The sequence below is a fragment of the Oncorhynchus mykiss genome, chromosome 5 (assembly GCF_013265735.2).
Source record: "Oncorhynchus mykiss isolate Arlee chromosome 5, USDA_OmykA_1.1, whole genome shotgun sequence".
NCBI lineage: Eukaryota > Metazoa > Chordata > Actinopteri > Salmoniformes > Salmonidae > Oncorhynchus > Oncorhynchus mykiss.
In genome coordinates this window covers 81,165,269-81,191,946 of record NC_048569.1, presented here as the reverse complement: position 1 = coordinate 81,191,946, position 26,678 = coordinate 81,165,269, and the positions used below count along the sequence as shown (strand labels likewise).

The 26,678-nt window shown below is 42.9% G+C and overlaps 1 protein-coding gene across 2 annotated transcripts in view; it reads right to left on the bottom strand.

Annotated features, from left to right (window-relative positions):
• The window catches only part of gmds (GDP-mannose 4,6-dehydratase), a 256,515-nt gene that overhangs the window by 38,734 nt on the left and 191,103 nt on the right, over window positions 1–26,678 (bottom strand). For both annotated transcript variants that reach the window (XM_036978541.1, XM_036978542.1), the window contains 2 exons: window positions 25,494–25,612; window positions 22,213–22,309 (listed from right to left, as the gene is read on the bottom strand). In XM_036978541.1, coding sequence (XP_036834436.1) covers window positions 22,213–22,309; window positions 25,494–25,612 — 216 coding nt within the window. The remainder of the gene's footprint in view (window positions 1–22,212; window positions 22,310–25,493; window positions 25,613–26,678) is intronic.

Genomic DNA, 26,678 nt, shown 5'->3' with positions numbered 1-26,678 from the left:
GGCAGGCAAATGGACAAATTGAAAAAGCTTTGTGAGCAGCAACAGGCCTAAGGGAGGCTGTACGTTTAAATAAGGCTGCAGTCAGAGCTCTACCTGACATTACAGTGGTTGTAGTGAGTTATTTAATAAAGCTCTACCTGAGTTCTTTAAAAAAGCTCTACCTGACGTTACAGTGGTTGTAGTGAGTTCTTTAATAAAGCTCTACCTGACATTACAGTGGTTGTAGTGAGTTCTTTAATAAAGCTCTACCTGACGTTACAGTGGTTGTAGTGAGTTCTTTAATAAAGCTCTACCTGACGTTACAGTGGTTGTAGTGAGTTCTTTAATAAAGCTCTACCTGACGTTACAGTGGTGGTAGTGAGTTCTTTAATAAAGCTCTACCTGACGTTACAGTGGTTGTAGTGAGTTCTTTAAAAAAGCTCTACCTGACGTTACAGTGGTTGTAGTGAGTTCTTTAATAAAGCTCTACCTGACATTACAGTGGTTGTAGTGAGTTCTTTAATAAAGCTCTACCTGACGTTACAGTGGTTGTAGTGAGTTCTTTAATAAAGCTCTACCTGACATTACAGTGGTTGTAGTGAGTTCTTTAATAAAGCTCTACCTGACGTTACAGTGGTTGTAGTGAGTTCTTTAATAAAGCTCTACCTGACGTTACAGTGGTTGTAGTGAGTTCTTTAATAAAGCTCTACCTGACATTACAGTGGTTGTAGTGAGTTCTTTAATAAAGCTCTACCTGACATTACAGTGGTTGTAGTGAGTTCTTTAATAAAGCTCTACCTGACGTTACAGTGGTTGTAGTGAGTTCTTTAATAAAGCTCTACCTGACATTACAGTGGTTGTAGTGAGTTCTTTAATAAAGCTCTACCTGACGTTACAGTGGTTGTAGTGAGTTCTTTAATAAAGCTCTACCTGACATTACAGTGGTTGTAGTGAGTTCTTTAATAAAGCTCTACCTGACATTACAGTGGTTGTAGTGAGTTCTTTAATAAAGCTCTACCTGACGTTACAGTGGTTATAGTGAGTTCTTTAATAAAGCTCTACCTGACATTACAGTGGTTGTAGTGAGTTCTTTAATAAAGCTCTACCTGACATTACAGTGGTTGTAGTGAGTTCTTTAATAAAGCTCTACCTGACGTTACAGTGGTTGTAGTGAGTTCTTTAATAAAGCTCTACCTGACGTTACAGTGGTTGTAGTGAGTTCTTTAATAAAGCTCTACCTGACGTTACAGTGGTTGTAGTGAGTTCTTTAATAAAGCTCTACCTGACATTACAGTGGTTGTAGTGAGTTCTTTAATAAAGCTCTACCTGACGTTACAGTGGTTGTAGTGAGTTCTTTAATAAAGCTCTACCTGACATTACAGTGGTTGTAGTGAGTTCTTTAATAAAGCTCTACCTGACGTTACAGTGGTTGTAGTGAGTTCTTTAATAAAGCTCTACCTGACGTTACAGTGGTTGTAGTGAATTCTTTAATAAAGCTCTACCTGACATTACAGTGGTTGTAGTGAGTTCTTTAATAAAGCTCTACCTGACGTTACAGTGGTTGTAGTGAGTTCTTTAATAAAGCTCTACCTGACGTTACAGTGGTTGTAGTGAGTTCTTTAATAAAGCTCTACCTGACGTTACAGTGGTTGTAGTGAGTTCTTTAATAAAGCTCTACCTGACGTTACAGTGGTTGTAGTGAGTTCTTTAATAAAGCTCTACCTGACGTTACAGTGGTTGTAGTGAGTTCTTCAATAAATCAAAAGTTATCTCCACAACTTGTCAGATAGATTGAGGAAGTGCGATGTGATTGGGTACTGACTGGGGCAAATTACACTATGCCATAACCTCCATTATTTTTAATTATCTCTACTTTCTCTTCATATACTCTGTCTCCCTGTTTCTAAGTACTACTCAAATCTTTATAGGTTAGCGGTGACGCAACGCCTATGTGTCAGTTTTGCATGGCGCTTGGCTGTTAAGCGGTGTGACGTTTGTCTTTTCTTTATAATTTGTGTTCAGCAGAGATAAGCACGTTCTCATTTTCATATTTACCTGAAATCTAATTGTGGTGGACAATAAAAGTCTCCTAAAGAAAATAAACAGTCTTGTGCTGGAGGGAGATGAACAGAACAAAGGCTCTGTGATTTAAATGATCAGTCAGTCATTTCAATTATTTGGCTTTTAAAGCTTTTGGAGTTGACGATGTCCTACTCAGATTTGAGCCAAAAAATAATGTTTTTGCATAACGTACGTCTATGCAGCAGTAGTAGCAGGGTTGGTTGAGGTTAAGCTGTATTGTTGTAGTCCTGCTGGTGTGTGTGTGAGAGCTGTGTGTTGTTGCAGTGGTGTTGTCACATTGTCTGGTGGTTGTGTGTGGTCTGGGTGTGTGGCAAGAGAATGTGCGTATGTATGTGGCAGTGTTTGTTTATGTTGTGTACTTTGTACGTTTCATTGTGTTTGTATCTTAAAGTTATGTGTGTGTGTGTGTGTGTGTGAGATTTGCACCGACACTGACCACAGGAAGTTCTTATCACTTACCTTGGCTGCTACTACCCTCCCTCTTCCCTTTCCCCTTCCACACCCGTCTCGATACCCCTCCCTTTCCCTCTTGCCACAATCGAGATACAGGATCACATTACAGCCACCTCTAGAGGTTAAAGGTCAATTCCATTTCTCAGCCCTCTCCCCCTGTTTCCCGTCTCTAAATCCACAATCACATCAGTTCACGCGTGGTGACCGACCAGGGAGTGGTATCCCTCCTTCAGAAACCCTCTGTCTTCTCTCTCGACCCTGAAGGACAGCTCTATGACCCTTGACCTGTAAGATGACTCAGACAAATGCCCTGCACAGCCCTGAGAGCCACAGCATGCCTCCTGCCACTAGATGACAATGAGAAAAAGTGCAACTGTTGTTTGTGCTTGCACTCTATCTGTGTTCCATTCATAAAAGGGAACATTGATCCATATTAGTGACTCAGGTTACAAGTGGTACCAAAGAGCTTTTGCATCAGGGCCGTAGCCAGGGTTTGAGTTTTAGTGAGACCTGGACAGAGTCAGTTGTTTTTGTTATTCCAAGATATTTTTTTGAAAGTTGAAGCTCATTTACAGAATTTCTATACAATTTACAAACTTTCAAATGCTATTTGGAGAACAGGAAAAACAAGCAAAAACGACCCCAGACATTATCACATTGGTTGCTGTAGCATCATTCTCCTCAGTCATCTACAAACACATAGCCTATTAGATATACAATTAGCCTCTGCATATTAACTCATATTAACTGAGCCCGGGATTAAAAACTATAACTTAATACATACAGAGGGATATGTTTGCAGGAAAAGCATTTTATAAACAAAAAGGTAAACATAAATTTGCTTTACAAAAAAAAAACGTGTGCAGTTGTACAGCTATGTTCCTGCAATTCTACCATTACATACGCCATGTTAATTATGATATCTGAGCGAAAGTGAGCACATTCGGCCATGACGGGGCGGCAGGGTAGCCTAGTGGTTAGAGCGTTGGACTAGTAACCGGAAGGTTGCAAGGTACAAATGACAAGGTACAAATCTGTCGTTCTGCCCCTGAACAGGCAGTTAACCCACTGTTCCTAGGCCGTCATTGAGAATAAGAATTTGTTCTTAACTGACTTGCCTAGTTAAATAAAGGTAAATAAAAAAAATTTAAAAAATACTACTACAAGTTTAGATAGGTGGCTATATGAACTGGACCAGGGATAGGAAACTACTCCTAGAATAAAGCTGGTAAGTATGGATGCCCACAAGGGACATCTGGGCTGTGTGTATGTGTGTGTGTATGTGTGTGTGTGTGTGTGTGTGTGTGTGTGTGTGTGTGTGTGTGTGTGTGTGTGTTAGTGAGTGAGTGAGAAGAACAGAGATAGGTAATATACAGTACCAGTCAAAGGTTTGGGGACACCTACTCATTCCAGGTTTAAAAAAAACATTTTTATATTTTATACATTGTAGAATAATAGTGAAGACATCAAAACTATGAAACAACACATATGGAATTGGAATTCTCTCAACCAGCTTCATGAGGTAGTTACATGGAATGCATTTCAATTAACAAGTGTGCTTTGCTAAAAGTTCATCTGTGAAATGTCTTTCCTTCTTAATGCATTTGAGCCAATCAGTTGTGTTGTGACAAGGTAGGGGTGGTATACAGAATATAGCTCTATTTTGTAAAATACTACGTTTATATTAAGGCAAGAACAGCTCAAATAAGCAAAGACAAATGACAGGCCACCATTACTTTAAGATATGACGGTCCGTCAATCCGGAAAATTTCAAGACCTTTGAAAGTTTCTTCAAGTGTAGTCACAAAAACCATCAAGCACTATGATAAAACTGGCTCTCATGTGGACCGCCACAGGAAAGAAAGACCCAGAGTTACCTCTGCTGCAGAGGATAAGTTCATTAGAGGTACCAGCATCAGAATCGGCAATTAACTGCACCTCAGATTGCAGCCCAAATAAATGCTTCACAGTATTCAAGTAACAGACACATCTCAACATCAAGTGTTCAGATGATAATCAGGCCTTCATGGTCGAATTGCTGAAAAGAAACCACTACTAAAGGACACCAATAAGAAGACGAGACTTGCTTGGGCCAAGAAACACGAGCAATGGACATTAGACCGGTGGACATCTGTCCTTTGGTCTGATGAATCCAAATGTGAGATTTTTGGTTCCAACCTCCGTGTCTTTGTGAGACGCGGAGTAGGTGAATGGATGATCTCTGCATGTGTGGTTCTCACTGTGAAGCATGGAGGAGGTGGTGTGATGGTGCTTTGCTGGTGACACTGTCAGTGATTTATTTAGAATTCAAGGCACACTTAACTAGCATGGCTACCACAGCATTCTGCAGCAATACGCGATCCCTATCTGGATTGCGCTTAGTGGGACTATCATTTGTTTTTTACATTTTTATTTACAATGACGGCGTACCCCAGCCAAATCCGGAAGATGCTGGGCCAATTGTGCGCCGCCCTATGGGACTCCCAATCACGTCCGGATGTGATACAGCCTGGTTTAGAAGCAGGGACTGTAGTGACACCTCTTGCACTGAGATGCGGTGCCTTTGACCGCTTCGCTACTTGGAAACCTATACGTGGGAACTCCTTCCAGACTGTTGGAAAACCATTCATGAAGCTGGTTGAGAGGATGCCAAGAGTATGCAAAGCTGTCATCAATGCAAAGGATGGCTACTTTGAATAATCTAAATTCTAAAATCTATTTTGATTTCTTTAACACTTTTTTTGGTACTACATGAAGAGGCGACTCCGGGATGCTGACCTTCGGAGGTAGGTAGGTAGAGACGAAGGGAGAGGACGGCGGGAGGGTGTGAGAGAGAGAGAATGACAGAGCGAGGGATGAAGGACGAGAGGGAGGTAGAGAGTGATAATGTAAACTAGCTGGGACGAAGTGTGGGGCTGACATGGCAGCATCAGATAAGCAGCTGTATGAAATGTGACTCCAGCGATAACCAACAGAGAGCCGAGCTGTCGTCACCACAGCAACGCTCTGACACACACAGCCTCTCATCGCTGCAGCGACAAGGATGAGGGTGTAAAGAGATACATCAGGTCAGGAGAGAGACTCGTTACTCAGAGGTGTCACTGAGCTCCTGCCTAGGCTGACTAGAAAAAGGTGGCTTTCCCCAAAAGAAGGGGACACTGCCCACACTTTAAGTAGGCTGGCAAAGTTTTCCTTGGGCATGCAACTGTCACCTTAGTAAGTTAGGTGTTAAACCTTCAGCACTTTTGGGAAGTTGACATCTGTGGAAATTAAAAATGCCAAACAAACAACATTGGACTGAATAATGATAAAGCATCAAATCTCGTAATAACATCCCCTGTGGTGATTTTGGGAAGCCTGGTTTGCGTCCCAAATGGCACCCTATTCCCTATAATAGTGTACTACTTTTGAACAGTACCCATACGGCTCTGGTCAAAAGTAGTGCACTATATAGGGAACAGTCTGGTCACATAACAGGGATCATTCCAGATACTTCCAGAAAGCAGAATTCCAGGTGAAGGAGCGTGAATGGCTCCAGTGTAACCTCCCGAGTCTTGGAAAGGACATCAAATTCCTCCCTAATATACGGAAACCTTTTAAAATAATGTGAATATTTCATGCTTCCTTTGTGTGAAAGTAGAATGGTTCGCTGCCAAACATCCATAGCCACTAGTACTGATAGCCAGTTTGGCGTGTCAAACCTCGTAAATTTTACCGCCGAGCGGAACAGGGTGCTGCTCAACAAAGCTTGTTCAGTGGATAAATCAAGTTGCTCATAAAATAAGCAGTAGGTTCTTTATGTCCGTCTGGTTTTCAGACGTTCACCTCAATCAAACAACGTCTCCAAACTGGCTGAATGCGTCCAAAATGGCTTCCCTATATATGGCTTCCCTATATATGGCTTCTTATATATGGCAGCTTAGTAACCTCTCGTTTCCCTTCTCATCTCTTTTTTCTGTGACAAAATATCTGAGGAATCATTGTGAGGAATGAATCCATGAACTCCAACATACACTAACAGCAAATAACATGTGTCAAATGCCAAGATAAAGTCTTTGTCAAAGGACCATAAGAAATAATGACACAATTGACCAATTATTGAGAATAAATGACCTGCAATAAACAAAGTGATACATTTTGACGTATTGAGGCCAGGTACCACACCCTAATAGGGTCATATTTTAAGCTATAAATCGTTTATTAGAGTAAAAACATTTCTAAAAGCCTAAGACTAACAGGCTGCCATAACCTGTTCTCTTCTTAACAGCTATAGTAAGATTGAAATAGAACTCCACCCTATTAAAGGGTCTGACAGCGTGCAGCCTCCTCCATCCATCCAGATCTCTGGTCTGCTGCCCTGGCCCAGCCCAAGACGGCGCACTCCTCCTGGCCTCACGTCCTACCCACCACCCTGGCTTCCCCCTGGCCTCTCACCACAACACTGTCAGAACCAGACTAACAACGACTAGCTCTCTAAACCTCTAGCTCTCTAAAGACCAGCCAGCTATCAAGTGATCTAAACTGTAATATTCTATTCTAAACTATTATATTGGGAGTCTAAATAATAACCATGCATGTCAGTAATTGTAACCTCATAACAGTTGAGGTGCCTTGAGTATAGCAGCTCTTAATAACTCAAAATAGCAGGACTCTGAATCCGATAAAGTGCAGAAAACATTTAGGTTGAATGCATTCAGTTGTCTAACTAACTAGGCATCCCATTTCCTTTCCCCCTTCAATTCATGAATCAACACATACAATTGTGGACTTCAAAAGTACATTTTTTGTTGTTGTTGATAGATCACTTTTCTTTTGGAGCAGCACATTCAAGAGGTATTATGAAAACCATAACCCATGAAATGAAACAGTCCTAAAATGAGAGGTAGTGTGACTGTCTTCTCCGGCTCCAAGAGGAGTGTAGTCTGCAGCCCAAATGACACCCTATTCCATACATAGTGCACTACTTTTGACCAGAGCCTTATGGGGTGCCATTTGGGATGCAAGTCAGCTGAATGGTCTCTCTGTAGAACATCTAGAGAGGAAACGGAATTCCATCCTAATACTCGGAAACGTTCAAATAAAGACCATAATTCAAGCTTCGTTAAGCACCAGATATTACACAAACAACAGGCCCACTGTGGATGTTGTTTTTCAGGGTTCTTTGGAGCCCAAGGAATGATTGATTGCCACACACATATTCAAACACACACACTCATATACTCACACAGAGTATTTCACCTGCTTTTCTCGTCATTAAGATAGGGTAGAGATATGGGTAGAGGAATATGAAAACCAACAGCAGGACTGACAAGCCTCCCAGTTCTGACCCACACACACAAGACAGAAACCACAGCCATATTTGGATACATACAGTAGACATAATATTCTCACAATATAATGTTCTGGCCAGAAGAATAGTACTGTCTCCATGGTAATATGGAGTGCAGGGCCAAGAGACAACATATATCCAAAAACACCATCATCATTCAACCATGGTTTGGATCAGGGTTGTGTTGTATTAGCATAGAGGATTAGTCCTTAACTTAGAACACCTCACATATAGGGTTCTCCTTGGTCTGCACTGGCCCAGAGTTTTCCTTGGTCAGGTCACAGGAAAAACTCCCGTCCAACTTATACAACCCACATAACCCAGGTACTGTATGGCCTCTAGTATCTTTATAGGCAGGCATCTAGCTGGTTCACTGAGTGATGTGATCTGTGAGATGTGTCACCCTATCACAGTAGATATGAAGTACAGTCAGTTAGTCAACCAGCATCACTGAACCGGATAGTTGAGTCTCCATCCGGATAGTTGAGTCTCCCATCACTACTGCTATTGAATTAGTGTCACAGTCCCTCTCTCTTCTAAATCAGGATGGGTTAATGAGAGATTTAGTGACATATTTGTCTGTGTCTGTGTGTACGTGTGTGTGTGTGTGAGAGTGTGTGTTTCTGATGACCGTCTTATGCTAGTCTCACCCCCAAAATTACAGACATCCCTAAGTTTACACCTGTAGATCACCCCGATGACAGATTCCTGACACACACACACACACTGCTCTGAATGACGTGTTGAATTGATGTGGGTGATGTGATGTACGTTAGTGGGTGATGTACGGGTAGCATCCCATCTTAGGGAAGCTGTACTCTTATCAAGTCTGCATCCATCCGCTTTAATTCAAATGCTCACAGGTATGTATGCTTTACTTCAAACACTCACAGGTATGTATGCTTTAATTCAAATGCTCACAGGTATGTATGCTTTACTTCAAACACTCACAGGTATGTATGCTTTACTTCAAACACTCACAGGTATGTATGCTTTACTTCAAACACTCACAGGTATGTATGCTTTACTTCAAACACTCACAGGTATGTATGCTTTACTTCAAACACTCACAGGTATGTATGCTTTACTTCAAACACTCACAGGTATGTATGCTTTACTTCAAACACTCACAGGTATGTATGCTTTACTTCAAACACTCACAGGTATGTATGCTTTACTTCAAACGCTCACAGGTACAGTGGGGCAAAAAAGTATTTAGTCAGCCACCAATTGTGCAAGTTCTCCCACTTAAAAAGATGAGAGAGGCCTGTCATTTTCATCATAGGTACACTTCAACTATGACAGACAAAATGTGAAAAAAAAATCCAGAAAATCACATTGTAGGATTTCTAATGAATTTATTTGCAAATTATGGTGGAAAATAAGTATTTGGTCACCTACAAACAAGCAAGATTTCTGTATCTCACAGACTTGTAACTTCTTCTTTAAGAGGCTCCTCTCTCCTCCACTCGTTACCTGTATTAATGGCACCTGTTTGAACTTGTTATCAGTATAAAAGACACCTGTCCACAACCTCAAATAGTCACACTCCAAACTCCACTATGGCCAAGACCAAAGAGCTGTCAAAGGACACCAGAAACAAAATTGTAGACCTGCACCAGGCTGGGAAGACTGAATCTGCAATAGGTAAGCAGCTTGGTTTGAAGAAATCAACTGTGGGAGCAATTATTAAGAAATGGAAGACATACAAGACCACTGATAATCTCCCTCGATCTGGGGCTCCCACGCAAGAACTCACGCCGTGGGGTCAAAATGATCACAAGAACGGTGAGCAAAAATCACAGAACCACACGGGGGGACCTAGTGAATGACCTGCAGAGAGCTGAGACCAAAGTAACAAAGCCTACCATCAGTAACACACTACGCCGCCAGGGACTTAAATCCTGCAGTGCCAGATGTGTCCCCCTGCTTAAGCCAGTACATGTCCAGGCCCGTCTGAAGTTTGCTAGAGAGCATTTGGATGATCCAGAAGAAGATTGGGAGAATGTCATATGGTCAGATAACACCAAAATATAACTTTTTGGTAAAAACTAAATTCGTCGTGTTTGGAGGATAAAGAATGCTGAGTTGCATCCAAAGAACACCATACCTACTGTGAAGCATGGGGGTGGAAACCTCATGCTTTGGGGCTGTTTTTCTGCAAAGGGACCAGGACGACTGATCCGTGTAAAGGAAAGAATGAATGGGGCCATGTATCGTGAGATTTTGAGTGAAAACCTCCTTCCATCAGCAAGGGCATTGAAGATGAAACGTGGCTGGTTCTTTCAGCATGACAATGATCCCAAACACACCGCCCGGGCAACGAAGGAGTGGCTTCGTAAGAAGCATTTCAAGGTCCTGGAGTGGCCTAGCCAGTCTCCAGAACTCAACCCCATAGAAAATCTTTGGAGGGAGTTGAAAGTCCGTGTTGCCCAGCAACAGCCCCAAAACATCACTGCTCTATAGGAGATCTGCATGGAGGAATGGGCCAAAATACCAGCAACAGTGTGTGAAAACCTTGTGAAGACTTACAGAAAACGTTTGACCTCTGTCATTGCCAACAAAGGGTATATAACAAAGTATTGAGATAAACTTTTGTTATTGACCAAATAGTTATTTTCCACCATAATTTGCAAATAAATTCATTAAAAATCCTAAAATGTGATTTTCTGGGGGTTTTTTTTCTCAAATTTTGTCTGTCATAGTTCAAGTGTACCTATGATGAAAATTTCAGGCCTCTCTCATATTTTTAAGTGGGAGAACTTGCACAATTGGTGGCTGAATAAATACTTTTTTGCCCCCCACTGTATGTATGCTTTACTTCAAACGATCACAGGTATGTATGCTTTAATTCAAACACTCACAGGTATGTATGCTTTACTTCAAACACTCACAGGTATGTATGCTTTACTTCAAACACTCACAGGTATGTATGCTTTACTTCAAACACTCACAGGTATGTATGCTTTACTTCAAACACTCACAGGTATGTATGCTTTACTTCAAACACTCACAGGTATGTATGCTTTACTTCAAACACTCACAGGTATGTATGCTTTACTTCAAACACTCACAGGTATGTATGCTTTACTTCAAACGCTCACAGGTATGTATGCTTTACTTCAAACTATTTCACAGGTTTGCGAACCCAACTATTCCAGTTATGCCATGGTTATGTTCTCCCTCCCCGTCTCTTTAGCTCTGTGTAGTTTATTCTTCCTACTAGGTTTTATCTCTTTGTCCATGCATAGAGGAGCAGGTCCGATCTAGGAGTGTAAAAAGTGAGGAGAGGGGACAGATCTAGGAGTGTAAATAAAGAAAAGAGGGACAGATCTAGGAGTGTAAATAAAGAAAAGAGGGACAGATCTAGGAGTGTAAATAAAGAAAAGAGGGACAGATCTAGGAGTGTAAATATAGAGGAGAGGGACAGATCTAGGAGTGTAAATAAAGAGGAGAGGGGACAGATCTAGGAGTGTAAATAAAGAGGAGAGGGGACAGATCTAGGAGTGTAAATAAAGAGGAGAGGGACAGATCTAGGGGTGTAAATAAAGAGGAGAGGGACAGATCTAGGAGTGTAAATAAAGAGGAGAGGGGACAGATCTAGGAGTGTAAATAAAGAGGAGAGGGACAGATCTAGGAGTGTAAATAAAGAAAAGAGGGACAGATCTAGGAGTGTAAATAAAGAGGAGAGGGGACAGATCTAGGAGTGTAAATAAAGAGGAGAGGGACAGATCTAGGAGTGTAAATATAGAGGAGAGGGACAGATCTAGGAGTGTAAATAAAGAGGAGAGGGGACAGATCTAGGAGTGTAAATAAAGAGGAGAGGGACAGATCTAGGAGTGTAAATAAAGAGGAGAGGGGACAGATCTAGGAGTGTAAATAAAGAGGAGAGGGACAGATCTAGGAGTGTAAATAAAGAGGAGAGGGACAGATCTAGGAGTGTAAATAAAGAGGAGAGGTACAGATCTAGGAGTGTAAATAAAGAGGAGAGGGACAGATCTAGGAGTGTAAATAAAGAGGAGCGGGACAGATCTAGGAGTGTAAATAAAGAGGAGAGGGACAGATCTAGGAGTGTAAATAAAGAGGAGCGGGACAGATCTAGGAGTGTAAATAAAGAGGAGAGGGACAGATCTAGGAGTGTAAATAAATAGGAGAGGGACAGATCTAGGAGTGTAAATAAATAGGAGAGGGACAGATCTAGGAGTGTAAATAAATAGGAGAGGGACAGATCTAGGAGTGTAAATAAAGCCTGCTGTTCTCTCTGTTCTCTCTCCTGCTGTTCTCTCTCCTGTTTTTACTGCATCATCCTGCTGTGTCTACAGTAGGTTATTATGGGTGAAGTGTGTTACAATAGACTTTACTCTTCCTAATTGGTCACTGCATTTAGTACAAACAGTCAGCATTGATATTAGACAGTTAGCAACACATCTGATAGAATATCAGGTACAGTACCTATAAGTAAAGTTAGTGTTAGTGTCCGTGAAAGTGTCCATGAATGACATGATTACATTGGGTAACAAATACAGGTGTCTAGAGAGCATTTCTGTAACTGAGTTCTTAAAGGCACAAAGATATACACCTTTCTCAATTAGTTGATAAGCCAAAGACCATATCTTACAATGAGTGAATGAATGGTCAGTGAATAGGCTGTGTGTTGTATGATGTGTGGGTGGGTTGTGTTGGAGGGAATGTGTGTACGTGACTTGGATGAACTGTAATTTTCACGTACATATTACTCATGGTGGGAACACCTTAGTCTCTGAGCTGTGTGACTGTAGGCCCAATCCATAGCTGTCAATCAAATGACAGCAGAGAAGAATAACCTCCTGTTCATACCTGTGCCAACCCCAATGACATCATCAAATCAGTGACATCACAAAACAGGTTTCATTCCCCAACATTCTGAGAAATACATTCTTAGCTTCATCCGATAACTTGAAACTCTTAAATCATCTCGCTACTCAATGTGTCGTTAATCAAACCCAGTGACACACAAGGTAATGCTCAGAGACAAAGAGATAGATAGGCTGTTTATCACATTATCTTTTTTGGGCAGGCATCAAACCGCTCCTTTTAACGGGTATGAGAAACAGATACTAGAGAGGTTTCCATAAAAGAATGTCATCCACAATTAAACACTAATCTGTCTCTCCCTCTCTAACAAACCAAGCTCAACTAACCACCGTCTCACTGTCCACCTGACTGTTGCATCACTGTCTACCTGACTGTAGTCTCACTGTCCACCTGACTGTTGCATCACTGTCTACCTGACTGTAGTCTCACTGTCCACCTGACTGTTGCATCACTGTCTACCTGACTGTAGTCTCACTGTCTACCTGACTGTTGCATCACTGTCTACCTGACTGTAGTCTCACTGTCCACCTGACTGTTGCATCACTGTCTACCTGACTGTAGTCTCACTGTCCACCTGACTGTTGCATCACTGTCTACCTGACTGTAGTCTCACTGTCTACCTGACTGTTGCATCACTGTCTACCTGACTGTAGTCTCACTGTCTACCTGACTGTTGCATCACTGTCTACCTGACTGTAGCCTCACTGTCTACCTGACTGTAGTCTCACTGTCTACCTGACTGTAGTCTCACTGTCTACCTGACTGTTGTCTCACTGTCTACCTGACTGTAGTCTCACTGTCTACCTGACTGTTGTCTCACTGTCTACCTGACTGTAGCCTCACTGTCTACCTGACTGTAGTCTCACTGTCCACCTGACTGTTGCATCACTGTCTACCTGACTGTAGTCTCACTGTCTACCTGACTGTAGTCTCACTGTCTACCTGACTGTTGTCTCACTGTCTACCTGACTGTAGCCTCACTGGCTACCTGACTGTAGTCTCACTGTCTACCTGACTGTTGTCTCACTGTCTACCTGACTGTTGTCTCACTGTCTACCTGACTGTAGTCTCACTGTCTACCTGACTGTAGTCTCACTGTCTACCTGACTGTAGTCTCACTGTCTACCTAACTGTTGTCTCACTGTCTACCTGACTGTTGTCTCACTGTCCACCTGACTGTTGCATCACTGTCTACCTAACTGTAGTCTCACTGTCTACCTGACTGTTGTCTCACTGTCTACCTGACTGTAGTCTCACTGTCTACCTGACTGTAGTCTCACTGTCTACCTGACTGTTGTCTCACTGTCTACCTGACTGTAGCCTCACCGTCTACCTGACTGTAGTCTCACCGTCTACCTGACTGTTGTCTCACTGTCTACCTGACTGTAGTCTCACTGTCTACCTGACTGTTGTCTCACTGTCTACCTGACTGTTGTCTCACTGTCTACCTGACTGTAGCCTCACTGTCTACCTGACTGTAGTCTCACTGTCTACCTGACTGTAGTCTCACTGTCTACCTGACTGTTGTCTCACTGTCTACCTGACTGTTGCATCACTGTTTACCTAACTGTTGTCTCACTGTCTACCTAACTGTTGTCTCACAGTCTACCTGACTGTTGCATCACTGTCTACCTAACTGTAGTCTCACTGTCTACCTGACTGTAGTCTCACTGTCTACCTGACTGTAGTCTCACTGTCTACCTGACTGTTGTCTCACTGTCTACCTGACAGTTGTCTCACTGTCTACCTGACTGTTGTCTCACTGTCTACCTAACTGTTGTCTCACTGTCTACCTGACTGTTGTAAAACTGTCTACCTGACTGTTGTCTCACTGTCTACTTGACTGTTGCATCACTGTCTACCTGACTGTTGTAAAACTGTCTACCTGACTGTTGTCTCACTGTCTACCTGACTGTTGTCTCATATCATTCTGACAGACAGTAGAGACACCAGCAGAGAGAAAGAGATACGGAAAGGAGGAGAAGTTAGAACCAGAACAACAGGTATAGAGGAAAGGGAGAGAAAGGGCCGTGGGGTGAGACAGAGATGCAGCTTGAGCCCCACCCTCTTCAATATATATATTAACAAATTGGCGAGGGCACTAGAACAGTCTGCAACACCCGGCCTCACCCAACTAGAAGTAAAATGTCTACTGTTTGCTGATGATCTGGTGCTTCTGTCCCTAACCAAGGAGGACCTAAAGCAGCATCTAGATCATCTGCACAGATTCTGTCAGGCCCTGACAGTAACCTCAAAAGGTACAGTTGCCAGGACCAAAAATACAAATTTCATCTAGACACCGTTGCCCTAGAGCACACAAAAAAACTAAACACAGAGTTGAAGTCTGAAGTCTACATACACCTTAACCAACTACATTTAAACTCAGTTTTTCACAATTCCTGACATTTAATCCTAGTAAAAATTCACTGTCTTAGGTCAGTTAGGATCACCACTTTATTTTAAGAATGTGAAATGTCAGAATAATAGTAGAGAGAATGATTTATTTCAGCTTTTATTCCTTTCATCACATTCCCAGTGGATCAGAAGTTTACATACACTCAATTAGTATTTGGTAGCATTGCCTTTAAATTGTTTAACGTGGGTCAAACATTTCGGGTAGCCTTCCACAAGCTTCCCACAATAAGTTGGGTGAATTTTGGCCCATTCCTCCTGACAGAGCTGGTGTAACTGAGTCAAGTTTGTAGGCCTACTTGCTCGCACACGCTCTTTCAGTTCTGCCCACACATTTTCTATAGGATTGAGGTCAGGGCTTTATGATGGCCACTCCAATACCTTGACTTTGATTTTCCTCTTTGTCCCCATGTACAGTTGCAAACTGTAGTCTGGCTTTTTTTTATGGCGGTTTTGAAGCAGTGGCTTCTTCCTTGCTGAGCAGCCTTTCAGGTTATCTCGATATAGGACTAGATTTACTGTGGATATAGATACTTTTGTACCCATTTCCTCCAGCATCTTCACAACGTCCTTTGCTGTTGTTCTGGGATTGATTTGCACTTTTAGCACCAAAGTATGTTCATCTCTAGGAGACAGAACGCGTCTCCTTCCTGAGCGGTATGAGCATACTGTTGTTTGTACTATTGTACTACTCGGCCTAAAAATCAGCACCACAGGTAATTTACACAAAGCTGTGAACGATATGAGCGAAAAGGAAAGAAGGGCCTTCTATGCTATTAAAAATAACATAAAAGTCGACATACCTTATTAGGATTTGGCAAAAAATATTTGAATCAGTTATGGAACCCATTGTCCTTTATGGTTGTGAGGTCTGGGGTCCGCTAACCAATCAAGAATTCACAAAATGGGACAAACACCAAATTCAGACTGCATGCAGAATTCTGCAAAAATATCCTCAGTGTACAACGTAAAACACCAAAATAATGCATGCAGAGCAGAATTAGGCCAATTTCCCAGAAAAGAGTAGTTAAATTCTACAACCACTTAAAAGGAAGTGATTCCCAAACCTTCCATAACAAAGCCATCACCTACAGAGAGATGAACCTGGAGAAGAATCCCCTAAGCAAGCTGGTCCTGGGGCTCTGTTCACAAACAGAGCCCCAGGACAGCAAAATAATTAGACCCAACTAAACCATGAGAAAACAAACAGATAATTACTTGACACATTGGAATGAATTCACAAAAAAACCCATTGCAAACTAGAACATATTTTTTATCCCTTTACACTTGTGTGTATAAGGTAGTAGTTTTGGAATTACTCGTTGGTTATTACTGCATTGTCGGAACTAGAAGCACAAGCATTTCGCTACACTCGCATTAACATCTGCTAACCAGGTGTATGTGACAAATTACATTCCAATTAATCGGTCGAGCTCTAGTGTGCAATCACAGCAGCAAGATTTGTAGCCTGTTGCCACAAGAAAAGGGCAACCAGTGAAGAACAAACACCTTTGTAAATACAACCCATATTTATGCTTATTTATTTTCCCTTTTGTATTTTAACTATTTACACATCGTTACAACACTGTATATAGACATTATATGACATTTGAAATGTCTTTATACCTTGGGAACCTTTGTGAGTGTAATGTTTACTGCACATTTGTATTGTTTATTTCACTTTTGTTTATTATCTATTTCACTTGCTTTGGCAATGTAACCATATGCTTCCCCTGCCAATAAAGCCCTTAAATTGAAATTGAATTGTAGAAAAATACAGACCGAGAGAAAAGGAGACAACTTCCCATTTATCACCCCCCTCATCCCTCCTCCATCTGCCTGAGGGCCTTGAGGCAAACCACAGAGCTGAGCTGTCAATCACCACACAGCAGTTTATGCCCACAGCGACACATGAACCTGGAAATATGATGCATTAACACACACACGCACGCAAACACACACACACAAAGTATTTTTGATACACTCATACAGACACAATGTTCACAGTATTCCAACTAACCCTAAACCTTCTCTTATCTCCATTTCTGCAGAGACAAACAAGTGAGAATCTCATCAGCTGTGACTTTCTTTCCCTAACCTCCAATTCTCTGTCCACCCATCAGAGGCCTTATCACAGTTGTCATTAACAATCACATCCAACAGAAATAAACAGCACACACCACTTAAATACCATCTCCATGACAACCATAAATATAAAACATAAACCATTAAGCGATGAGCACAAAAATAAACCCCACCTGAACACCTGTACGCTGTCCTGTACTGTAGACTGTTTGTCTGAGCTCAATCTGAACCAACCACTGGGACTAGCTGTGTCTTGTACTGTGATGGAGAAAGCCCAGAGTGAATGACAGCTCCATCACCTGAATTAAAGGTTAACAGATAGCAGTGGGTAGACTACAGTTTATGGTTCAGGCAGTTTGGCTGAGAGTCAACGAACATGTACAGCCAAACAAAGAAACTCTCTCTTATTCCACACAGAATGACTTCTAACCATTTTACGGTTTTAAATTGACCTATCAGCAAATATCAAGGGCTAGGCTATACTCCCTAACTAACCACACTACCTTCAATTTCACATATACACTGAATATACAAAACATTAAGAACACATGCTCTTTCCATGACAGACTGACAAGGTAAATCCACTTCAATCAGTGTAGATGGAGAGGAGGAGACGGGTTAAAGAAGGATTTTTAAGCCCTGAGACATGGATTGTGTACGTGTGCCATTTAGAGGCTGAATGGGCAAAACAAAAAATGTAAGTTCATTTGAACAGGGTATGGTAGTAAATGCCAGGTGTACCGGTTTATGTCAAGAACTGCAACGTTGCTGGGTTTTTCACGCTCTAGAGTTTCCTGTGTGTATCAAGCACAGTCCACCACACAAAAGACATCCAGCCAACTTGACACAATTGTGGGAAGAATTGAAGACAACATGGGCCAGCATTCTCTCTACGGTACATGTATCAGTCACCCTCGACAACACCACCAGACCAGAACACACCTGCTCTCTCCCTCTGTGCATACTCCCCCTTATCTACATCTCCCCTCCGCTGTCCCGGGGGGCTGGAGAGACGAATTATGAGCTCATGTCAGACACACATTAACACACAGCCTGGGGACACACTCACATACAGTATATAAATATGTTACAGACACACTCACATACAGTATACAGTTGAAGTCGGAAGTTTACATATAGTTTACATATACTTAGGTTGGTCATTAAAACTTGTTTTTCAACCACTCCACAAATGTCTTATTAACTTCTCTAGGGTAGAGGGCAGCATTTGGAATTTTGGATGAAAAGCGTGCCCAAATCAAACTGCCGTCTACTCAGGCCCAGAAGATAGGATATGCATATGGCTTCTTCCTTGCTGAGCGGCCTTTCAGGTTATGTCGATATAGGACTCGTTTTACTGTGGATATAGATACTTGTGTACCTGTTTCCTCCAGCATCTTCACAAGGTCCTTTGCTGTTGTTCTGGGATTGATTTGCACTTTTCGCACCAAGGTACGTTCATCTCTAGGAAACAGAACGAGTCTCCTTCCTGAGCAGTATGACGGCTGCGTGGTCCCATGGTGTATATACTTGCATACTATTTTTTGTACAGATGAACGTGGCACCTTCAGGCGTTTGGAAATTGCTCCCAAGGATGAACCAGATTTGTGGAGGTCTACAATTTTTTTTCTGATGTCTTGGCTGATTTCTTTTGATTTTCCCATGATGTCAAGCAAAGAGGCACTGAGCTTGAAGGTAGGCCTTGAAATACATTAACAGGTACACCTCCAATTGACTCAACTGATGTCAATTAGCCAATCAGAAGCTTCTAAAGTCATGACATAATCTTCTGGAATTTTCCAAGCTGTTTAAAGGCACAGTCAACTTAGTGTATGTAGACTTCTGATCCACTGGAATTGCGATACAGTGAATTATAAGTTAAATATACATACAGTTGAAGTGGGAAGTTTACATACACTTAGGTTGGAGTCATTAAAACCCGTTTTTCAACCACTCCACAAATTTCTTGTTAACAAACTATAGTTCTGGCAAGTCGGTTAGGACATCTACTTTGTGCATGACACAAGTCATTTTTCCAACAATTGTTTACAGAGAGATGATTTCACTTATAATTCACTGTCAAAGTGAATTATAATTCACATTCAAATTATAATTCAATTATAATTCACATTCAAAGTCTTGCTATACATTTTCAAGTTGATTTATGTCAAAACTGAAACTAGACCTCTCATGAACATTCAATGTCATCTTGGTAAGCAACTCCAGGGTATATTTGGCCTTGTGTTTTAGGTTATTGTCCTGCTGAAAGGTGAATTAATCTCCCAGTGTCTGTTGGAAAGTAGACAACCAGGTTTTCCTCTAGGATTTTGCCTGTGCTTAGCTCTATTCAATTGCTTTTATCCCAAAACAATACCTAGTCCTTGCCGATGACAACCATAGCCATAACATGATGCAGCCACCACCATGCTTGAAAATATGAATACTGGTACTCAGTGATGTGTTGGATTTGACCTAAACATACCGCTTTGTATTCAGGACATAAAGTTAATTTCTTTGCCAGATTTTTTGCAGGTTTACTTTAGTGCCTTGTTGCTAACAGGATACATGTTTAAGAATATTTGTATTCTGTACCGGCTTCCTTCTTTTCAATCTGTCATTTAGGTTAGTGTTGTGGAGTAACTACTATGTTGTTGATCCATCCTCAGTTTTCTCCTGTCACAGCCTTTTAACTCTGTAACTGTTTTAAAGTCACCATTGACCTCATGGTGAAATCCCTGAGCAGTTTCCTTCCTCTCCTGTAACTGAGTTAGGAAGAACACATGTAGCTTTGCAGTGACTTGGTGGATTGATACACCATCCAAATTGTAATTAATAACTTCACCATGCTCAAAGGGATATTCATTGTCTGCTTTATTATTATTTTTTACCCATCTACCAATAGGTGCCTGTCTTTGCAAGGCATAGGAAAACATACCTGGTATTTATGGCTTAATCTGTGTTTGAAATTCACTGTTCGACCTTACAGATAATTGTATGTGTGGGGTACAGAGATGAGGTACTTATTTTGTGACTTATTAAGCACATTTTTACTCCTGAACTTATGTATTCTTGCTATAACAAAGGGGTTGAATACTTATTGACTCAAGACATTTCAGCTTTTCATTTTTAATTAATTGGTAAAAATGTCTAAAAACATTATTCCACGTTGACATTATGGGGTATTGTGTTTTAGCCAAGTGACACAAAATCTAAATTAATACATTTTAAATTCAGGCTGTAACACAACAAAATGTGGAAAAAGTCAAGTGGTGTGAATAACTTAGCTGTGCTAGTCACTTTTTCAATCACATTCTTGTTTGACTGAGTATTGTATCCTGACCCTTGATACATGCTCTCACACGCATGCACACACACACACACACACACACACACACACACACACACACACACACACACACACACACACACACACACACACACACACAATGACAGGTACTTCCAGTTGAACAGGGGAACAATGCTAAGCCGCAGGAGCAGTGTCAAGCACACTTCCTGTCTCAGGGGTCAGAGGCTAAATGCTCCTCATTCTCTCCTCTTTCTCTTTAAATACTCTTATAACCTGCCTTCTTTCACCTGGAGTTACTGAGGGGAGGGAGAGAGAGTGAAAAGACACCCACAGAGACAAGGAGAGCAAGAGAGCAAGAGTGCAAATAATCAAGAATCCTCAAACTGTACAATTCCCCTCTCTTCCTCTCCTCACCCCCCTGGATCTCTGTGATCATGTGTCCAAGTGTAAACTTTCTCTACCCAGTTCAACCAGTCTGTTTTACATCCATAACTAACTAAACGTCCTGCTCCTATTTCATCTCCAGTCTATAAGAGAGAGGACAGACAGTGGTTCCCTCCGGCATCTACTTTCTCTCCCCAGACAGAGTACTTCATCCCCAGGTGTGTGTGGAAGTCCATCCCATCCATCAGTCACCAGTGATTCCTCTATAATCCTGCAGCATCACTCAGATGGGTCCTAATCCTCCAGGGCCATCTCATAGTTCAGAGGGTCCTGCAGTTTAAACACTACCCTAATCCTGTCCCAAACACCCTGGGGCAATGCTACACCCCCCCCCCCCCCCCTTCCAGGGGAACCCCCGGACCCCCCAGGGCACAGTGATGACAGAGGGATCTCTTTATCTCCATGTCTAGCTCTCCCCCCTTTTGGATATCACCCTCCCCCTCGCTCAACACAGTTCATCTTACAGACTCTGAGACGGTTCTTCACTCAACACAGAAAGACCTGCCGCAAACTGACCAATAAAATAAGGAATAAATCTAACTCACAGTACACATGTAATAAGACCACAACCGTAGAGTGTTGCGTGTCTCAATATGACTTGACTTTCAGCATGTATTGACAGGATATTCATTATCTTCAGAGAAGACAACCAGCTATTTCCAGCTGTTAAGAAAGCAACACAATAAGAGAGAGGGAGAGCTGGACCTACAGATGTCTACTGATCATGTTAAGGCTGATAACTATATGGTCCCACACACAATCCCCGGAGAGCAGAACAGTAAACACTGATATTATAATTCTATTAAAGAGCTGAACGCCAGGTATGGGGAGCAGGAAATCATGTGTTGAAAGAATAACAACCTTCAGTCATGTATTAAAGGGAATATCAGGCTATGAGCATGATACAAACATCCCATACTGTTCACTCCCTGCATTTCTCTGTCTGTAACATTATAATCACAAAAGACCCGTAGATGGACTGAAACAAAGTCACACACCCCATCAGACAGCTCAGCTGTACCTGTTGTTTTAAACTGAGCTGTCGGAGGCATTTGCCTGCTCTATAGAAGGACCCTAAAAGTGAGACAGGTCAGGTTGGTGCATTACCACTTCATCATCCCCCAACACACATACACACACGCGCGCACGCACACACACACACACACGCACGCACACACACACACACACACACACACACGCGCACACACACACACACGCACGCACACACACACACACACACACACACACACACACACACACGACTCACCACTTCAGTAGGACGGTAGTACTTGGAGTCCACCTTCACATGAATCACCCCTGTCTCCTGGCAACGACCAACCTCGTTCTCATCTTTCCCCTCCCACCTGGAGAGACAGATTGAGAGAGAGAGAGAGAGAGAGAGTGAGAGACAGAGAGAGAGAGAGAGAGAGAGAGAGAAGAATGGTAAGAGATGAAGTGAGAATAAGAGAAAGAAAGAGGAAGAGGAGTAATGGAGGGAGAGAAATAAAGATTGAGAGAGAGGGGAGGAATGAAGGGAGAGAAAGAGAGGGGGAGGAATGGAGGGAGAGAAATAAAGATTGAGAGAGAGGGGAGGAATGAAGGGAGAGAAAGAGAGGGGGAGGAATGGAGGGAGAGAAATAAAGATTGAGAGAGAGGGGAGGAATGAAGGGAGAGAAAGAGAGGGGGAGGAATGGAGGGAGAGAAATAAAGATTGAGAGAGAGGGGAGGAATGAAGGGAGAGAAAGAGAGGGGGAGGAATGGAGGGAGACAAAGAGAGAGAGGAATGGAGGGACAGAAATAAAGATTGAGAGAGAGGGGAGGAATGAAGGGAGAGAAAGAGAGGGGGAGGAATGAAGGGAGAGAAAGAGAGGGGGAGGAATGAAGGGAGAGAAAGAGAGGGGGAGGAATGAAGGGAGAGAAAGAGAGGGGGAGGAATGAAGGGAGAGAAAGAGAGGGGGAGGAATTAAGGGAGAGAAAGAGAGGGGGAGGAATGGAGGGAGAGAAAGAGAGGGGGAGGAATGGAGGGAGAGAAAGAGAGGGGGAGGAATGGAGGGAGAGAAAGAGAGGGGGAGGAATGGAGGGAGAGAAAGAGAGGGGGAGGAATGGAGGGAGAGAAAGAGAGGGGGAGGAATGGAGGGAGACAAAGAGAGAGAGGGGAGGAATGAAGGGAGAGAAAGAGAGGGGGAGGAATGAAGGGAGAGAAAGAGAGGGGGAGGAATGAAGGGAGAGAAAGAGAGGAGGAGGAATTAAGGGAGAGAAAGAGAGGGGGAGGAATGAAGGGAGAGAAAGAGAGGGGGAGGAATTAAGGGAGAGAAAGAGAGGGGGAGGAATGGAGGGAGAGAAAGAGAGGGGGAGGAATGGAGGGAGAGAAAGAGAGGGGGAGGAATGGAGGGAGAGAAAGAGAGGGGGAGGAATGAGGGAGAGAAAGAGAGGGGGAGGAATAGAGGGAGACAAAGAGAGAGAGGGGAGGAATGAAGGGAGAGAAAGAGAGGGGGAGGAATGAAGGGAGAGAAAGAGAGGGGAGGAATGAAGGGAGAGAAAGAGAGGGGGAGGAATGAAGGGAGAGAAAGAGAGGGGGAGGAATGAAGGGAGAGAAAGAGAGGGGGAGGAATTAAGGGAGAGAAAGAGAGGGGGAGGAATGGAGGGAGAGAAAGAGAGGGGGAGGAATGGAGGGAGAGAAAGAGAGGGGGAGGAATGGAGGGAGAGAAAGAGAGGGGGAGGAATGGAGGGAGAGAAAGAGAGGGGGAGGAATGGAGGGAGACAAAGAGAGAGAGGGGAGGAATGAAGGGAGAGAAAGAGAGGGGGAGGAATGGAGGGAGACAAAGAGAGAGAGGAATGGAGGGACAGAAACAGGAATGGAGGGAGAGAAAGAGAGAGAGGAATGGAGGGACAGAAAGAGGAATGGAGGGAGAGAAAGAGAGAGAGGAATGGAGGGACAGAAAGAGGAATGGAGGGAGAGAAAGAGAGAGAAGAATGGAGGGACAGAAAGAGGAATGGAGGGAGAGAAAGAGAGAGAGGAATGGAGGGACAGAAACAGGAATGGAGGGAGAGAAAGAGAGAGAGGAATGGAGGGACAGAAAGAGGAATGGAGGGAGAGAAAGAGAGAGAAGAATGGAGGGACAGAAAGAGGAATGGAGGGAGAGAAAGAGAGAGAGGAATGGAGGGACAGAAACAGGAATGGAGGGAGAGAAAGAGAGAGGAATGGAGGGACAGAAAGAGGAATGGAGGGAGAGAAAGAGAGAGAGGAATGGAGGGACAGAAAGAGGAATGGAGGGAGAGAAAGAGAGAGAAGAATGGAGGGACCGAAAGAGGAATGGAGGGAGAGAAAGAGAGAGAGGAATGGAGGGACAGAAACAGGAATGGAGGGAGAGAAAGAGAGAGGAATGGAGGGACAGAAAGAGGAATGGAGGGAGAGAAAGAGAGAGGAATGGAGGGACAGAAAGAGGAATGGAGGGAGAGAAAGAGAGAGGAATGGAGGGACAGAAAGAGGAATGGAGGGAGAGAAAGAGAGAGAGGAATGGAGGGACAGAAAGAGGAATGGAGGGAGAGAAAGAGAGAGAAGAATGGAGGGACAGAAAGAGGAATGGAGGGAGAGAAAGAGAGAGAGGAATGGAGGGACAGAAACAGGAATGGAGGGAGAGAAAGAGAGAGGAATGGAGGGACAGAAAGAGGAATGGAGGGAGAGAAAGAGAGAGAGTGAGAGAGAAAGGGAGATGTTCATAAGTAAATTGAGTGAAGGGCAAGTCATAAACCACAGCTGTCCTGGGGTCTACCTCTTCTTCCCCCTCTATCACTCTTTAGATTTTATATTTCCCTCTTCCTCCTTCCTTCCTGTCGGTGTCTGTAGCAGACAAAACATGTCACTGACATCTGTCTGAATGACCAGCCTGTAAGCCTGTAAGAATGATCTACCTGTACTACAACATCTCTGTCTGAATGATCTACCTGTACTACAACATCTCTGTCTGAATGATCTACCTGTACTACAACATCTCTGTCTGAATGATCTACCTGTACTACAACATCTCTGTCTGAATGATCTACCTGTACTACAACATCTCTGTCTGAATGATCTGCCTGTACTACAACATTTCTGTCTGAATGATCTACCTGTACTACAACATCTCTGTCTGAATGATCTACCTGTACTACAACATCTCTGTCTGAATGATCTGCCTGTACTACAACATCTCTGTCTGAATGATCTACCTGTACTACAACATCTCTGTCTGAATGATCTACCTGTACTACAACATCTCTGTCTGAATGATCTACCTGTACTACAACATCTCTGTCTGAATGATCTACCTGTACTACAACATCTCTGTCTGAATGATCTACCTGTACTACAACATCTCTGTCTGAATGATCTACCTGTACTACAACATCTCTGTCTGAATGATCTACCTGTACTACAAGATGGTGTGAATGTATACACACATATTACATTCGCAGGTGTGTATGTCTGACTTCGTACATCTCTGACGATTGATGTGTGTGTTGTGAGTATCTGTGTGCATGCATGTGTGTGTGTGTGAATATACTCACACAATGGTCTTGCCCACATGTTTGAAGGACTTCTCCACAAACTCCCTGACACTATGGACCTCCCCCGTCGCTATGACAAGGTCCTCTGGCTCCTCCTGCTGAAGCATCAGCCACATAGCCTGAGAGAGAGAGAGAGAGAGAGAGAGAGAGAGAGAAAGAGAGAGAGTGAGAAAGAGATGGAGAGAGAGAGAGAGAGAGAGAGAGAGAGAGAGAGAGAGAGAGAGATGGAGAGAGAGAGAGAGGGGGGAGAGAGGGGAGAGAGATAGAGAGAGAGAGAGAGATGGAGATGGGGAGAGAGAGGGAGGGAGAGAGATGGAGAGAGATAGGGAGAGAGAGATAGAGGGGGAGGGAGAGAGAGATAGAGAGAAAGGGAGAGAGAAAGAGAGAGAGAGAGAGAGATGGAGAGAGAGGGAGGAGAGGTTAAGCATTTCACTGCTAGATCAGAGACAAACAGAGAGTGACACGTGATTGGTCACACAGATTGGAGTAGAACCAACATGTTCCTGTATCTGACAGAAAGGAAGTGAACCTGTGACCTCAAAGAGGGGCGTCCGCACCAACCATACCTCTGTCCTGACGTCACTGCAAAGGCTCATGGGGCACGTACCGTGGGAAAGGAGGAGAGAGAGCTCCCAGAGGCCCTTTGCACTGGCACACACACTCTCACATAGTATTTTATCATTCAAACACACTCTCACATAGTATTTTATCATTCAAACACACTCTCACATAGTATTTTATCATTCAAACACACTCTCACATAGTATTTTATCATTCAAACACACTCTCACATAGTATTTTATCATTCAAACACACTTTCGCATAGTATTCTAATTGTCTTACACACACGCACAACGCTTGCATAGTATTTATTTTTATATTGACAGACAGACAGACAGACAGACAGACAGACAGACAGACAGACAGACAGACTCCCATATAATGTTCACTTTCAAACAGACCTACTTTCTGAGATGATGTTGCTCTACAGGGATAAAAACAGTAAGATCAACCATATTGACTTCTTGTTGTGTTCAGACTTGATCTCCAAGCCCTGATCTGGTCCATACAGAGCACAATTATTATTAGTCTATATCTCCCAGATGAAAGCTGATAGTCCTGGGTCTGAGCTGCACTATTTTAAACAGTCAGATGTGCATCCCAAATGGCACTCTATTCCCTTTA